The sequence below is a fragment of the Aythya ferina genome (genome assembly GCF_964211825.1).
Source record: "Aythya ferina genome assembly, chromosome: 6".
In the NCBI taxonomy this organism is placed as follows: domain Eukaryota; kingdom Metazoa; phylum Chordata; class Aves; order Anseriformes; family Anatidae; genus Aythya; species Aythya ferina.
This window is the reverse complement of record NC_140303.1, coordinates 36,538,486-36,556,456: the sequence shown is the minus strand read 5'-3', so window position 1 is coordinate 36,556,456 and position 17,971 is coordinate 36,538,486. Positions and strand designations below refer to the sequence as shown.

Below are 17,971 nucleotides of genomic sequence, written 5' to 3'. Positions count from 1 at the left end.
TTTTCATTTAAAATGTCTTTCTGGAGTATGTTTTTTATTTTATTTTATTTTATTTTATTTTATTTTATTTTATTTTATTTTATTTTATTTTGTTTTGTTTTATTTTATTTTATTTTATTTTTTTTAATGTAAGGCTATTTCTGTTAATGTATCAGATGTCTAAATGAAATTATGTGCTGCTTTTCCAGAAAATAGAGGCTGTCGAAAGGGTTTTAAACCATGTTCTAATCGCCGCTGTATTTCAAGTAACAAAGTGTGTGATGGTGCAAATGACTGTGGTGACAATTCTGATGAATTTGACTGTAAAGGTAAATGACAGTTACTTCCAAGGTGGTTTCAGAATTTTGCTCTAGAAATATTTCATATGTAAACAGAAGTAATTAGAAAATGCAGATAATTTTACTGGAATTACAAGGGTTTGGATTTTTTCTTTATAATTCAAAAACAAGAGCAGGTACATACTGGTATGTTTAAGAGATCATATATTGGGACTGATTATCAAGGCTGAGTTTTGTTTTGCACCTACTGTCCTCTAGATGGAGAGATTTTTTGGGCTAAGGAAAACTCCAAAAATACTACTGCAACTTCTTCCATTAAGTGATACATGAAGTTGTATCTTTGCCACAGATGGAACGGATGAAATATGTGCTATATGATTTCTTCTCTGCATCTGCTGCACTATTTCTTCTTTGAAGTAGCCAATGTTGTTTCTTTGCTTCTCAGATGCATGACAATGTCTATGTCCTTTGTAAAACTTATCGGAATTTATTTTCTTTTTATATCAAAATTGTTTTTCTTTTTACATTTTAAAACATGAATATTCATATTGTGCTTCAGTGAATGAATAAAAATTATCTAGCAGACAACACAAATCTTTCATTACAATTCAGAAAGTTTGGAGGAGAAATTATGCCATATATAGCTAAAAATCATGTAACTTCAGTGGCTAGGATTCTTCAGAAAGTACTATATGTTTTTAATCTTAAACTGAATATGGGTAGAGAGAAGAGCATACAGGCAAGAACCCCTATGTGTTGTTAAATAACAAATTTAAAAGATTCATAGATCGTTCCGGAAGTGCTTGTTTCCTTCTCACATGATTATCTCAAATTGAGTTGGATTATCTAAAGAGAGATGTTTAGGCTCAATAAATAAAATTAGAAACTTATGTTTTCGAGTTTATTAGGCCTACTGATTTCTACTGAAGTTTTAGCTTTGGAAGGTACAGTGAGTTCTGAAGGTCCCATCCTAAAGGGTAGAAGCTTTAAGTATAATAAGTATAATATGCATCTGGACTGTCTGTTTAGTACATGAATTTATATCTTTTTTAACCATACTTTATAGATTCAACATGTGCTTCAACAGAATTCCGTTGTGCAGATGGGATTTGCATTGGAAAATCAGCACAGTGCAACCAGATCATTGATTGTGCAGATGCTTCAGATGAAAAGAACTGTGGTAAGTTCGTGTTTGTCTGTGCCTCATCTTAGCATCTGTTCCATGATTATTCCTTGTTATATAGTGGATAATTCATAGTCATTACTTGTTGGATGCCAACAGCTGCATGGTCTGTGCAAATTCAAGCTAAACGTAAAAACCAAACAATAAGGCTTTCAATCTGTATTAGGTATGATACAGTAATTTATTGTCTCTTTCCAGAAAATACAAACTGTGCCTATTTCTATAAACTTGGAATAAAATCTACAGGATTTATTAGTTGTAATTCTACTTCACTTTGTATACTGCCAGAATGGATATGTGATGGATCTAATGACTGTGGAGATTACACAGATGAACTAAAATGCCCAGGTAACTGTTAAAAAGAATGTGTGTGTGTGTGTGCATACACACATTTCTGGAAAAAAATATATTGCAATATTATTTTTAAATATGTTACAAAATGTTTACTCAGTCAATACTTAATATTTAATGTAGAGATAAATATGTTAATGAAGTTTTTCTTGCCAGTTTTTATTTTGCATTTCATTAGATGATGCAAGTTATTACAAATTAATGCATTTCTCTTTAGACAAGTGTAATATCTAGCTTTGTGTTTCATCTAGGTTGGGTCTGTCATTATTCATTTTTATCTAAATAAACCATTAAAATATCAAGCTCATCAAGCTTCCACATAATTTCTCAGGAACTTTTATTAGCTACTGTTTTAGTGGATTGTATTTCTTTTCTTGTTGAATTGTTTTTTTTGTTTTGGTTTGGTTTGTTTTTTACTTTCTCTTTTATTTTGTTGAGGTACTTGGTGCAGGCTGACAGGGTAGAATCCAGGGCTATTGCTTCAGTGATTTTTTTGCTCTTGAGCCAGTATGAAGAGATTGTGGTACACCTTAGTCCCAATCCCCAGACTGAGGTAGTAGGCTTCCAGAAAAGGAAGAGGTATTTACTGCTGGAAATTGTGTAACTTTTCATACAAACTCTTGGTTTTCTCTCTTTCTGCTTTCCTTGGGAAAAACAGTCCACCTTTATGACATGTAGATAAAAATAAATAAATTCATAATGCTAGAGTCTTGTAAGATGACTCATGAAATATTATTACAATAGGTGTGAGCAAACAGCCAATAACAAAAATAATGACTGAGAAGAGTATCATACATGAAAGAAACAAGAGGCAAAAGTATTTGACAGTTTAAAGAGTCTTATTATTCCAACTTTTTGACTGAAATTTTCATGAGATCAGAATACTAACATATTAGAAATATATTTTTTCAAGATATATGCATATATAATATAAATTTGAGGGAAAGCCTGCACTTTCATGATGTTTTATTTAGCAATTTCTGTCAGAATGACCATAGTGTTAATGAAATTAGAAGATAAAGTAAATTATTAGTGCTGAAACAGATTTACTCTTGGAACCTATGCAGTAGCACTGGAGAGAAAGATCCCACAAGAAATTTTGTTTCTTTGTTTTCATAATTGACTTGTTCTAGTTAACTTGTAATCATCTCCTTACGACCAGTATCTCTCTCTTTTTTTCTAAGAATTAATGTTATTAATTAGTACAAATAAAACTTGGAATTTAACATTGTTAAATACTATCTATTTTTTTTTAGCCGAGTAATTAACATCATCTGATTATTCCCATTTAGTATTCTGTTTTTCCTAGTGATAATCCCATTGCATCATTAAAACCTATTAGAATTCTCATTTACTTTGTGCCAACTTTATTGATGAAAACATTACAAGGATCCAGAGGATACCTAGAACTTCAGCACTAACATCAGTTAAACCTGCTATTAAGAACATTCATCTTCCTTATACCATATGCATATTAAATTATAGTTTTCATTCTAATTTCTATAATTCTGCAGATTATCCAGTCATTCTTTCAACTCATCTATTTGAGTTCAAAATAGTTTAGAATTACTGTTTTTCCTTTGTTTGTGTGTTTTTTTCCATACCAAAAAAGATTTGATGGTAATATGCTATAGCTTTAGTAAATTAATGTTGCATAAGTAAACTGATATTGCATTTTATTGCATTGTCCATTTATTTGTGTTACTTTTATTCTGTCTTTCCAAATGTGTGCCAAAAGTTCCATCATTTTAATGTGTGACTAATTGCCTGGATCGTTCCTCCCTTTATTTGAACACAGTACCATTCCAATTCAACCTGCTTGTGATTTCCTTTGCCATTTCATTCAGAACTGGCTGACTCTGGCACATTAAGTTTCTGAGTGTTGTTTCTGTTATGAATGTGATAATTCTCATTAACAATCTTAACTTTGTTCAGTGTCATTGTTCTTACAGAAAATTAAGGCAAAATATTCATTTAGGGGTGGTTATACTTGGACAGTCTTTAATTTCTACCCAGCCATCATAAACATCCTATTTATTTCTTTATCCTTTTTTATATTCATACAACTGCAGAAGCCATAAATATCATAACTTTTTTTTTTTTTTTCTTAAAGAGAGAGAAAAAGAGGGGAAAAAAATCAAAACAAATAACTATAGATAGCCCTGGTACATACAATAAAGGAGTAATAGAACCCTTTGCAGAGAGCTTCAGAATGAGTACATATTGCCTGGTTTTCACAGGCAGCAAATTTCTTGAGATTTTGAAAATGTGTGCTACTCATTAGAATAATACTTGTACTTGTGTCTTGAAACTAAATATATGGTACGTTTTCATTCCTCATGTCTGTTTTCTGAGTATTCATTCAAGTAAATCTCAAATGACTTCCACCATATACAAAAGAAATAAAGCATGGAAGAATAACTTTTTCATGTGTGATAAAATCTAAATCTCTGGCTCCAATGTCAGTACTGTAATTCAATGGTACAGTTAGAGCATGTGTCAAGCTTATAGCTTATCCCAGTGAATGTGACAAAAATACTGCCCCAGTTAGGTTATCCTTTAGGTACTGGCAGATGGAAGAGAAGTACAATTTCTTCAGCTGGTGTAAAACAACAAGCAGTGTTGATATACCTGACCTAAAAATCTGTTAACAGAAATACTTAATACTTTCCACTGTAGGTCCCTTTAATTTAAATTGAAGCTGTGCTCTCTTTTTTCTCTAAAGTATTTCAGCTCCCTAAAGTACTTAGTTATTGGTTAAATAATATAATTTTTATTTTATTTTATTTTTTTTAACATTTTTACATTTTTAAACATAATCACTTTGTTGTCCATCAGTATTCAGAAATTTAGCAGAAATGTATTAGGCTCCTATTCATACTAGTAGAGACCATTTTACATTACATTCTTTATTTTATCACAGTTCAAAACAAACCCACATGTGAAGAAAATTATTTTGGTTGTCCTAGTGGAAGATGTATTCTGAACACCTGGCTTTGTGATGGGCAGAAAGACTGTGAGGATGGAGTAGATGAATTGCACTGTGGTGAGCATTTTATCTTATTTCTGTAACCACTGACACACTTTAAAAACAAAAAGAAGTATGCAAGTATGTCTCTGAGATTGAATATAAAGCTATATAAAAAAGTCCCTAATACTTCATTTTCAGATTAAAATCCTTATTTTTCTTGAAAGAGAGAAAAGAATATGAAATATTTAAAATTCATTTAAGTACTGCAGTATCAAGAGGAGAGTAATGTTGGAAAATGTGGACTGTCATCTCTGTCCTATTATCAAAATAAAGCAGTTCAGTATAGTTAAAACATCAATGAAAATACACAAACCAGCTTTATGCTTTTAAATTTTGTCCTTTTCCCACTAGCAACATGTTTTCAAATATTAGAATGTAAGCATTCTGAATGTTTTATCATTGATTTAATTAATAGCTCATTTTTAAAAATGTATTGGTGAATGCAAACTCTTAGATAAACTGGTAACATCTGGAATACAGAGATTAGGATTATACTGTATTTGAGTGTATTAATACACTACAATTGGGATGACAGAACGAAGCAGTGCCCAGGATTCATTCATTGGCTAAACTCCAGGAAACACAGTGCTGTTTAGAACCTAACAAATGTAGTGGTTGGTGTCATTCCTAGATTCGTCCTGTTCATGGAATCAGTTTGCTTGTTCTGCAAACAAGTGCATCTCTAAACAATGGACTTGTGATGGTGAGGATGATTGTGGAGATGGTTTAGATGAGAGTGATGCTATTTGTGGTAAGTAGAATAATTTCTGCTCTGTATCACGTCAGATCACATATACTAAGTGATCCATGAAGGCAGTAGAAAGGGAACGTGTCCTTAAAGGACAGAGGATATCTTCTCCCCTGCCAACAGCCTTGTTAAATTCCTTTTTATGGGGACTATATGATCTGTATGTAGTCTGCCAGTGAGGATGTGAAGGGCACACCACCATAGGCAAAACCAAACCTCTCTAATTCCCATCCCCGAGGTAAAATACGTGTATCATTATTTCAGTTTTATATTTCAGTGGTAGGTAGGTGCCTTAAGACTCTAAAAGTCTGCTTGTTTGTTTGTTTTCACAACTCTTTCTGCTATTCCCTTTAAATTTCTGTATATACAGTTGTAAACATGATTACATAATATTCCTCTCAAATCCCTAAATACTTTAATATTACAGGAAATTTCTACTTTTATCTAAAACTCAGTTGAGTGGAAAATTTAGTGAAATCTTTTAGAAAGAAAATCACTTGTGTCAAGTTAAGCTGTCATGATACTGATGTTACAATTTCGTGATATTTTATAAATTGCTTCCATCTTTGTCTACGTTGTATTTTATGATTTTTCCTTAAAAAAATTAACTTATAAATATTTTTTTAAAATATTCTTATTTAAAGTATGTTCAGCAAAGAGTATTTTGTTCCGTATTTCATGTGTGATAACACAATAGAATTATCATTATTTATGATGATTTTACTGAAAGCATTCCATTAAGTAGATAAAGAAATTTCTTCAGCTCGTTTTCAGAGTTGTGATTTGTTAAAATAATTTCTTAATCAACATGTATGTAGAAATGCTAACCAATCAAAAGGATGAAGATAGAAAATATGCTATTATAATATGGTGAAATATGAATGAGTTTTTGCATTAATTTCAAGTTGACCTCCATCTACAATACATTTTTTTCATGGTGTTCAGGTCAGTGTGAAGACTGGAGAGTTGGAGGCAGTGTCTTTGTAAGAGTAAGATTTCTATCTGTCTCTCATCTCCCTAGGAACAGAATCAGGGGAGCAGGTGTGAAAAAAGAAGACAGGCATCTGGGACTACTATTGAACAATGTGAAACCTTAAGAAACATCAAAGCCTGAACCTTAATAGGAAACATAGAGCAGGAAATAGAAAGTGGGAGGAGGGAAGAAGACAAAGGCCAGCAAATTACCAAGTGTCACTACAACATAGTGATTTTTGTTACTTTTTTTCTTTCAAGGATATTCAGGATTACTTCTTTTGGTATCTTGACAATACATTGTAGATCTATTAGAGGAAAGCCCACCCACAAAATTCTAAGCCCTGTCCTGAAGAGGGAAAAATCCACAACAGTAATCAAGTGGGAGTTAAGGCTGTATTTCTTCATAGGAGCAGGAGACCATTCTAAATTGTAAAAAAAGTAAAGAGAGATCAAGATGACTTTGTGTTTTTGAATCTTACAAAATCATTAATTATTTAGCCTGAAGCTTAATTTCAGAAGCACCCAAAAATGTCAAATGAGTGTAAATAACAAAAGCTTTCTTTTATTTGCATAAGTAGTACCAAAATAAATAAATAAATAAAAAGAAATCTTTGAATTTGTTTTACTATTTTGTTAATTTCTAATTGAAATGACTAGAAAATACTCTGTTAATGAAGTATACTTAGGTTATCTAAGAAAATTAAGCAATGGAATGATCAAAAGTTTACCTCAAAATAGTAAAATAAATCCTAGGATATAATATCTTGTATCAAGAAAAGCCTGTTAAAAATAAATAAATTAAAAAAATACCAGATTAAATCAAACAGGATGTTGAATTCCTTGCATTGGAACTGTGGAAGATTTTCTTACTTTCACTACTATTGTATGTGGTACATATTGCTCTTTTCTAGCCATATGGGGCTGTCTCATGCAAGATCTGGATACCTGCAGCCTCCTGGCGTAGAGTATAGTGATGTTAGGATTGTGAGGTTTATAAAATGAGTTCCTCTGTTCAGACAGTCCAAAACATGCTGTCAAACATAAAGCCCAAAATGGGTTGGTAAAGTTATTCTGTTGGATAGGTTTCATGAAGTACAGTAAATTAAATTTCTTTGCAGTAAATTAAGAGAGAGTAAATGGAAAGAACGGAAGAGGGAATAGATTGTAAAAATTTGACTGTAAAATACAATTTTGTCTGGTATGATTATCATACTGTGCAAAGCAAAATTTTCTTTAGCTTCCCCAGTCATTACCATTTATGTTTTAAACAACAACAAACACCACCACCACCACCACCAACAAAACAAAGCAAACAGCAGTTAGAACATGTTGAACACTAACACATAGCATCTTTTCAGGTTCAGTTACCTGTGCTGTGGAGACATTCAGTTGCCTAGGCTCCCATGCCTGTGTTCCTCAACACTGGCTCTGTGATGGTGAAAGAGACTGTCCTAATGGAAGTGATGAACTTTCTACAGCAGGCTGTGGTACGTTTGCATGTTAAAATGCTTAGTATTTCTCTTCTTGATACTTTTGCCTTTATAATATCCTGATGCTGTTTGTGTCCATAGTATCATAAGTTTATACTGCCAAGATTATTAGTACATTTTGACTAACCTCATGTGAGCATACATACCAGGATCCTTAAATGTTTTAATCAAACTAATATTTTCAGGTTTTGTTATTGATGCCCAGTAGATGAAAATCAGTGTGTGTCACAATATACAGCATGTTTACTAATGAAAATTAGGTGATCATTGACAATGCAGTCTTCTTCCTCTTCCTGAAGAAAATGCTGCTGCATGTGAGGGAGGTTGTGCGTCAAAAAAGAAAATATAGTTATGTCTCCAATTTCTTCTGGCTAATTGATCAGATGTTGGCATGTCCTCCTCTATAAAGTATCGCTTCCAGTCTTCTGAAATACATTTGGACTGAATGTGTCAGAATTAAAGTACTATTTTCACTAGGGGTTTTGTCTTATCAAAGTATGTAACCATGATGTAGATTAAAAATACTGAGAAAATGTCTTTGCACTGAATATATATTTTATGGTATATTATTTCTAAGATGAGCAGTATTTTGGGTGTTTATGTTTTTTAAAGAGCTTTTGTTTAGGAGCAGAGTAACATAAGAAAGAAACCTGTACTTTACTAACTTTATTTCTCTCAGAGGCAAACCATAAGTTAGCTGTAGACAGCATCAACTTCTGAAACCTTTTTGTCCTGGATTATGTGAGATTTTAGCTGTCCTTTAGGTATCTTGGTGGTTATGAGCAGCTTTTTCTGCCATTTAATTGTGTGATGATCCAAAAAACTAAAGTTATTTACAGTGAATACACTGAAAATAACTACTTCTCATGTCATTTTTCTGTATTAAAATTGGCTATATACCTTAGTGTTCTCAATTTCTTTTTTTTTTTTTTTTTTTTTTTTTTTTATGTACTGTATTTTCTTTAGCTCCTAATAACACTTGTGATGAGAATGCTTTCATGTGCCATAACAACATCTGCATTCCCAAACAGTTTGTATGTGACCATGATGATGACTGTGGAGATGGATCAGATGAATCACTGGAATGTGGCAAGTACAATAAAAGTTGAATAAACAGAAAAAATTCAGACTTAACTACAGGGCATTATGCAAGGTCTGCTTCTTTAAAGTCACCATTGAAAAAAAGATCTCTTCATTTTTTATAATTGTTTTAACATTAGCTAGTGGTATTAACTTGGAGATGGAGCTGCAATGACGAATTATTTCCTATGGTTGTGACTTACAGTTACTTGCTAATGAGATTTAAAATAATTTAAAAACATGCAATCTATAACTTCAGGTTCATTAAGATGAAGCAGCCATTCCTGCTGCATTGACATTATGTAGGTCAGATCAGGAGTGCACTTTTGAAGTGAATCTCCCAGGCACTCCCACATATGGTGTTTTGGCACACATCCAGCAGTGCTGAAGCAAATAAAATGATAGGGGGAAACAAACAAACAAACAAAAAAGCCTTTGAAACTGAGCCAGATAGCAGGTATACTTCAGACAGCAATGGACCCAAAGTCCACAGGAATAGAGGAAAGCTAGTGTGAAGTAAAATCCTGAAATGCCTCTACTGTGAATATTAGGTTCTCATTACTAGTTACTTCATTCTACTGCTGCATCCTTACTGCACCGTGCGACTGGTGTGGTTGCCCGTGTAGTTAGCTACCCTAGAAAAAAGCAGATCAAACATGTAGACTTCCTATCAGACTTTATTTTTCCTTTTCACCTAAGTAAACTATGTGCTGTTTTGAAAGGAGCAGTTGATGACAATAAGTTGTAATGAAAAGCTGCTTACTTCATGTAGTTTAAACCAAATCAGGATCAAAGCATTAATAACTTACAATTAAATGGAAATCAGTGAACTATATATTTGGTATAAATAACAGCAACACAATGGATAAATCAGAGTACACCTTCAAAATGTTAATATACCTTACTCATTTTTAAATGCCCTCCTGTAACTAATCCCCCAAACTTCTGAATACACACACACATGGACATCTATTGAGGATATGGGTGCTCTATCTGAGTGCACGCCTGTTGCTCTCTACAGCCCACTAATCCATGTAGGACTGTAGCTTTCTATGAGGTCAGATGCACACCCCATTGCACCCGTACTGACTGTTTTTGGTGATTGAAGTGTACACTTTATACTGACATTGGTATCTTAACAGCTGTTGCTATCTAGATTATTTTGCCAAAAGAAGTCTTTGAGAGTGTACCCATACAACAGTGAAAGCATAAAGTGTAGTTTCTGCATGTCAGTACCCTTTATAGGAAGTGACTCACTGGAGGGGGGGTTGTTCTTTTATTTAGCACTACATGAACAAGCTGAAGAGTCAAGGAAGTAGGAGTGCCTTTCTCATCAGTTTTTACTTGGAAACATTAGCAACATTAGTAACATTAGTAAATATTTACATTAGTAAATATTTAGAAGTGAACAGGTTCTCAAAAACTTCAGAAATAGGTGCATTGTTTTTCCAAATGATTACAATTTTTTGCTCATGTATTTCATTTGTTTTCTATAGCATCATCTGCATGCATGGTCCCTTAAAAAACTAATACATATACAAGTAAATAGAAGTGTTTTGACAGACTTTTGAAGAGGGGCAGAAGGAGGAAATAGCAACAGAAGAAGGGGATGTACAGACTCCTGAACTAATTGTAATATAGACATGCCTTCAGGAACAGGCTCCACTTAATTTTTACTGAGTAAACTGAAATCTACAGCAACATCTGTTACACATTGCAATGCTTCAGTGCGATTTTCTGTTAGGTGGTAATCAACTACACACAGTAATGTGTGACTAGGATGAAACAGCATGGTAAACTCATAATGTAGTTTTAGGGAAGGGATACATTCTTTTATGAGAAAGGTAACTACTCGTAGAGAGCAGGAAGCAAATTCCAAAACAGACTTTTTAAGGTGCTGTCATGATGTGAAAATTAACCATCTAATCCACTGAGATATCTAATTTTTTGACTGCAAACTAAGTAGCCTAATAATAACTCTATTAGACTTCGGAGCTCTGCTAGATCTGCATCTTGATATCCCCCCAAATTATATGATTATTCAGCATCCACTGTCTACTGAGTGGGATAAAAATTCATTTGGGATATTTTTCTAAATGATAAGTTAGGGGATTCCATTTAAAACACTTTTTTTTTTTTTTTCATCTGTATTATGCAAGGGTATACTTTGTTTGTTTGTTTTCATCGGGAATAATTCAGATATAATATAAAAATAGGATGGGTAATTGGAATAACGAGTTGTAACTTGTATGAGATTTTGCATCTAAACAGATTGTAAAAATTCTTGTAGCCCTTGAAAATTTCTTTGAAACATTTTTTAATTCCATTATATAATCCTGTTTTGTGTATGAAATCTAAAGAATTAATTAATTGAAAACAAAAAACAAACAAACAAAAAAAAAAACATAAAAATAATTCAAGCTGGGGAGACCATGAGAACAAAATATATCCTCCCTAAAATTCTCCTATTGCCACTGCTGGAGACGGAATACTGGGCTAGATGAGCCACTGTCTGATGTCGTAAGGTATTTAGTATGCTCTTAAAAAAAAATAAAAATATTCAAGAATAATCTGTATAAAATACTTTATGTAGCTAATTAAAAGACAAATATAGGAATAGGAAGAATTTTCTTATCCCAATTCCCAATTTCTTTATATCCTATTCATCCAGAAAAGACACAATATTAAATTAAGAAGAGAACAGAGGCTCTTGTTCTTCACATTTGTAAAGACATTTTTCATGGTGACATCTTTGTGAAACATTACAGATCTGAGGCAAAACTGTTGGCTTATAAAAACGTCCAGTCAAAGGTGTATCAGACAACCAAAAAATATCAAATATCAAACCAGCCTATCTTCTTTCAAGCATGATGCATGTTAAAAGAGAGAAACGGGAAAAAAAAAAAAAAAAAAAAAAAAAAAAGGAAAAAAACCACCTCAGAGGCCTCAGAATTATTTTGTATTCCAAGTGATGATTGTAATTGATGTTGTAACATATTGCATTTTGAAAATAGTACATTAACACATTTCTAAATGACAGCTAAAGATACAAAAGGTTCAAAGCTCTTGATGTGGAGTGGTATCTCATCCCAGGCAGTCAAATGTCATGTCCCATCTGCTATCAAAAAAAAAAAAAAAAAGATATGCTATGTAGCAGGAAATGTAGTAATTAGAAAAGAAAGACAAATATTAACTCTACTTCTATAATTTGTCTCTTATCATTCCTTGTTTCAGCCTGGGTATTTAAATCAAAGCTTCAGTAGTAACTAGAATTTGAATTTGCTTCTTTGAAGAATCAAATTTTTGGATTTATTTTTTTTTTCCCCAGGAGGAAATAATTTTAAACATGATTTTGCATAATTTGGATTTAAAAAAAAGAAGCAAAATCATTCTTTATAACCAGGCTGAGTATAGCTATATAATTCTTCTTCTATAGCCATGTTTACTCTGTATTTTTTTCTTGAGTTTTAAAATAAATCACAATTTGCTTTCAAGATTCTTTTCAAGGACTACAGGTAATTTGAGGCAGAATTTATATGCATAGAATACAGGAAAAATTACAGTTTTCTTTCCAAAACAAGAGCACAAGTTTATTAATAGTTGGTTTGATGTAATGAATCTTATAAGTAAATATCTTTCAAATAGAGGGTGATTTTCCATCTGAAACTTTCATGTTTCAAAATCAAATAGGAAAAAATAAATTTGTGTTGACTCTTCCGGATTTTTCTATTGGCTTATTGTTTTTAAACTTTAGGTTATACAGACATGTTTTAAGAAGAAAATATCTGCTTATATATTACAATTTTCTGTGAATAATCCATTTTAGCTTTTAAAGTATATAAACTTTATATATCTTTCTTAATTTTGTGAAAGTCTTAGAAAATGCATGCTTGGAATGCTTAAAATGATTACTATTCTGCATGTTTCAAAGGGAAAGCTTGTGAGTAGTAAGCATGTTGTAAAAACTACTTGGTGAGTATAGTAATTTCTCAAATGTCTCTTGGAAAGCTATTTCCTAATAATAGCATAAAGTTAAATTACTTCTAAAGGAAAATGTATTTATGTTTATGTGAGAGGTGCATAAATATGTTTTGTGTAGGTGGGAATTGTTTCATGACTATACTGTGCTGCATAACAGCTATTTGATTTCTCTCTTTGTTGGTAGACATTCCTGTGTAAGCATATAATGCTTTGTATCTCTTTATAGAACAAAAGACAATTTTAATTAAAATGCTTTGTGTATGCAAAATTGTATGTCAAAAGTATTAAGTAAAGTATGAAGTCATTGATTACTATATTTCTAGGGTATCGTCGTTGTCATCCCGGAGAGTTCACGTGTGCTGATGGAAGATGCCTGTTAAATTCCCAGTGGCAATGTGATGGCGATTTTGACTGCCCAGACCATTCTGATGAGGCACCTATAAATGTAAAATGCAAAAGTTCAGGTTTGTATTTACTGAGCAGATATGATTGGGTTTACTGATATTTTTTACTGGCATTTGTAAATTTGCTGAAATCTGACTGTTTTTTGAGTGGTAAATGAATCCTGGTCTGCATATGATATTTTCTATGGCTTTTTGAAAGACTAGTTCTTCTGTCTAGATCTTATGGCTTTATTGCATAGTAGGACTTTATAATGATTTTGATGGAAATCACTCATTTGCTTTGTGGTAAGGTTACATATGTGCTTGATATTTAAGTGTTGTGATTCTGATTTGAAGATCTGGAATGTAGCTGAATTGACCTGTTGCCAAGATGTGAGGCTGTAGGTGTGCTCACATTGTAAATCAGGAAGGTATACTTTACCTATATTTACAGAAGTCAGACGTAAAATCCCAATTCTTGATAAAACTAGCATTATATTATAGTCACATCCTAATATGTGTGAAAATTAAATGGTGGTATTCAAAACAGTAGTATTTATTTGATAGATCTCATGTTATTGCTGAAATTTCATACCATAGGGAATGCATAGGGAGCTTCTGCACCAGTCTCTTGACAACTGTACTGAAGATCTTAATGTTATGAACATACACAAGAGTTTTCAGATAATCTCAAAAACTGCAAATGAATTCTAAAATCTTTTAAAGCCTTGGGATTTGTATGATATAGATGTTAATACGTGAATCTGTAGCTATGTCTAGCATTGCACCCTGTTTAATGATCTGACCTGTTTCTAATCTAAGTCACTCATTACAGGAGGAAAATACCCTGTAGTTATCTTGTATTTCAACTTTACTTCTCCCTTTTAATTTTTCCAAATCTAACTTTAGAGTCTAATTACAGAACTCCTCCTAAAGAAGTACAGACTATTTTAATTAAATTTAGTTCTATATGATAGTAAAAGTTTATCTTCAGTGTTATCAGTGTAATTTTTTGTGCTGCTGGTTTGTATTACATCAAATGCATGATATCTAAGATATTTATTAGGCTTCTAATTTGCATTACTTCAGTTTGGCTTGTTCTTTTCTAAGGGAGGCATTCAGCCTCTTAAATACGTTGACTATTTTCAACTAAGTCTTTCAAGATGGGAGGTTACTTTAAGTTTTCCAAACAGTGAAAAAGCAGATACTGAAAAGTAAAAAGGTATTATAATACTATCAATAAGAAATGAACATTCAATTTTTACACAACTGTTTGATGTTACATGCATATTTCAGCTGATCCATCAGAAACTTAATTCCAAATACTAATCAACTACACAAAGTTGTGTTTCCTTTTTTCTTTTCCAGAGCAGTCATGTAACAGCTCTTTTTTCATGTGCAAAAATGGCAAGTGTATTCCTCAAAGTGATGTTTGTGATAATAAAGAAGATTGTAGTGATGGTTCTGATGAGAAAAGCTGCCACATTAATGAATGTCTCAGTAAGAAAGTTAGTGGCTGCTCTCAAGATTGTCAGGATCTTCCTGTAGGATACAAGGTGAATATCTATTAAACATGGTGTTAGAAAATGCAAATTCTTAATTCTTACCTGTTTCTTAACTATTGCATGATTATTATAAAACTCCAGTGTGTTGCACACGTGCACACACATTGTGATGTGTGGCTTACATTGAAGTGGCTTACCTACTATAGTAAGAAGATTCAAAATTTTATTTCCAGTAAGCAAATAATTTCCAAGTGTATATATAAATATTTTAAAAAAGGTATAAAACGTACTTTAAACCTATTGACAAAAGCATACAATTCTTTGTATGTAGCAAATTATGCTGATGTGTACAGAGCATTGAAAAACAGTCTCCTTTTCAATTGTGAAAAAATCAAATGTACAAGTGAATAGCAGGAGTAGAAATTGTCCCAATTTTTTTTTTCCTAAGGCAAAGATACTAACATAATTGAACAAAGTACCATTGCCTTAATTTCAGAATAAAACCTGTAGTTGCCTGTATGTGATTTGTGTTGAATTACCTGAATCTGCTCTTGCAGCTTCAAACATGTAGAAAAGAATACTTCCTGTGTATTGTGTAAACCCTAATCACTGCACTAACCTGTAAGTAGAGGCTGTGGGTTTTGAGAGGCATTTTTTCATGATTTTAACTCTACAGTATCCCTAACCGCACACCCAAACTTTTAATCTTTTTAATAGAATATTGGCTCATTGAGATCTAAATAGAATTTGGACAATATGGCTTAGGCCCTTAGGTAGTCAAACCCTTGAAACCATGAATCTGAAGGCCATGGAGACTAGACTAGATGAATCAAAGTAGTAGCAAAGTTGTAGTAGCCTGATTGTGTAGAAACCATATGATGGGTCTCTGCAGAGAACAAAATAGAGAATACAAGTAACCAGACATGCAACTGTCTGAAAATATGCCCCAATTTCAAAGCCTCTTCATTTCTTGACTATAGTGTTTATATCAAATGATTTGATATCCCTTTTAAATTACCAGGGATTAATTCCTTACTGGTCAGAGGAATTAGCCCAGTTCTGAAAACATAATGAAAACTGCAGTTTTAAAATTCTGAAGATCGTTCATTTATTGTTTATTTTTAATCCCTACATACAAGTTAATTCATTTGAAACTGATGTGAAATAACATCGTTTGGTCTTTTGTAAAATACAGAAGAGAATCTCAGTTTAGAATGTATGGCATTTCTGCATTTTTACTGACATTTGTAATATTCTGAAATAATAGTTGTCTAATACTATGATTTGTTTTCCCTACTGTTTCAAAAGCTCTTTTTTTTTTGTCCTCACTTCACTTGGCCACCAATTTCTTCTGATATGTATTTGCTGCCTTTAGAACTTTCTTCTGATTCAGATCTTTATATATTAACTTCCTCATCCATTCTCACCTGTTTCTACCCAGTTGTGTTTTGCACCACTGATGTTGCATGCAATCAGTTTACTGCAGTGATTATCAGACCCAAGTAAAAATTGGCTTCAGTGTTGTCATTCGCATTACTGTATCTGTTACACAGAATGCTAGATGTTATCAATATTCAAGAAAAAAGCATTAAAAACCATTGATCAACCTTACCAAAAAGTCCATGTGCATTTGAAAATAAGGAATTCAAAAGGGGGTGATGTGTCATTATGTTCTTTTTTTTTTTCCTCCATATTTTTATGGAAAAATTCTATATTTTATGGATTTTTTTTCCATATAATTACTTATTCTAAGGAGATATCTATTTGGAAATTATATTTATGATCTAACCATCAGTTGAAAAGAAATATAGCTATGTCTGCCTGTTAACAGTATGAATAGCAGTATAGTTGGAATTTTACTTAAAAACCTGAGGCTACATAAAGAAATTTATGATGCTAACATGTTCAAAAGATAACAGAGTCAGCAAGTAATTCAAAATTAATGTATTTGTGTTCTTTTTTTTTTTTTCCCCAGTGCAAATGCTGGCCTGGATTCCAGCTGAAGGATGATGGCAAAACATGTATAGATATTGATGAATGTTCATCTGGATTTCCCTGTAGCCAGCAATGCATCAACACATATGGAACCTACAAATGCTTGTGTGCAGAGGGGTATGAAATACAGCCTGATAACCCAAATGGCTGTAAATCCCTTTCAGGTATCACAATTCATTATTATTTTTTTTATTCACAGCTGTATCCAAAATAATTTGTGACATTCCTTAACTCCAAGGTCTTTGTTTATCTTTTAAGCAAGATAAAAAGTTAATTCAAAGCACAGTATTTCTTCAACAAACAGTAGCAATGTGATTCAGTGTCTGAATGTAATAATAAGTTCTGGTTTTAGTATGTATTGTACTCAAATCATTTTTGGTGAATAGTTATAGTGGATTATGATAGTTTGAATTATTTTATTACAAGTAGTATTGGAAAAGTTAAAGAAAAAAATCAACTTCTGAATCACACAATAATAGCAATATGTTTATGTAAAAGACGTATGCTGTTTTATTTCATCTTCTTTAGGATATTAGACTGTTCCTCAGACTTCCTAGTATGTTTAATGTGAGCATGGGAAAAGGAGGATCAGGAAAATAGAACAGAAACTGCAAAATCCATTATTTCTGTAGCATATAAAATCCTCAACTCTCATCTTCAATACACAGTACAGTTCAAGATATATAAGAACACTGATTATTTCCTCACACCTCTGTCCATGCCCTTGATGTTATTTTTATGTATTTTAGTCAGTAGGATTCATTAGGTCAGTGAAAGAAAGAACAAAATATTAACAGAAAAGAAACAAAACTCCATTACTGCTTTATGCTGGATTTTGTTCATAGTGCAGACAGTCTTTGGCTTGAGGAGATTCCTGCCTTGCAGAGTTTTTGTTTCATTGGTTGGTTGTTGTTGTTTTATCAAAACCATCTATTTTCTTTCTAAATGATTATTTAGAAGATAGGAAGAAT

The 17,971-nt window shown here is 32.4% G+C and overlaps 1 protein-coding gene across 1 annotated transcript in view; it reads left to right on the top strand.

Moving 5' to 3' along the window:
- Window positions 1-17,971, top strand: part of LRP1B (LDL receptor related protein 1B) — a 542,116-nt gene that overhangs the window by 415,787 nt on the left and 108,358 nt on the right. Inside the window, exons 47-56 of the mRNA XM_084523375.1 lie at window positions 189-308; window positions 1,345-1,458; window positions 1,660-1,809; window positions 4,736-4,858; window positions 5,475-5,594; window positions 7,925-8,053; window positions 9,023-9,145; window positions 13,441-13,581; window positions 14,869-15,056; window positions 16,981-17,164. Coding sequence (XP_084379501.1) covers window positions 189-308; window positions 1,345-1,458; window positions 1,660-1,809; window positions 4,736-4,858; window positions 5,475-5,594; window positions 7,925-8,053; window positions 9,023-9,145; window positions 13,441-13,581; window positions 14,869-15,056; window positions 16,981-17,164 — 1,392 coding nt within the window. The remainder of the gene's footprint in view (window positions 1-188; window positions 309-1,344; window positions 1,459-1,659; window positions 1,810-4,735; window positions 4,859-5,474; window positions 5,595-7,924; window positions 8,054-9,022; window positions 9,146-13,440; window positions 13,582-14,868; window positions 15,057-16,980; window positions 17,165-17,971) is intronic.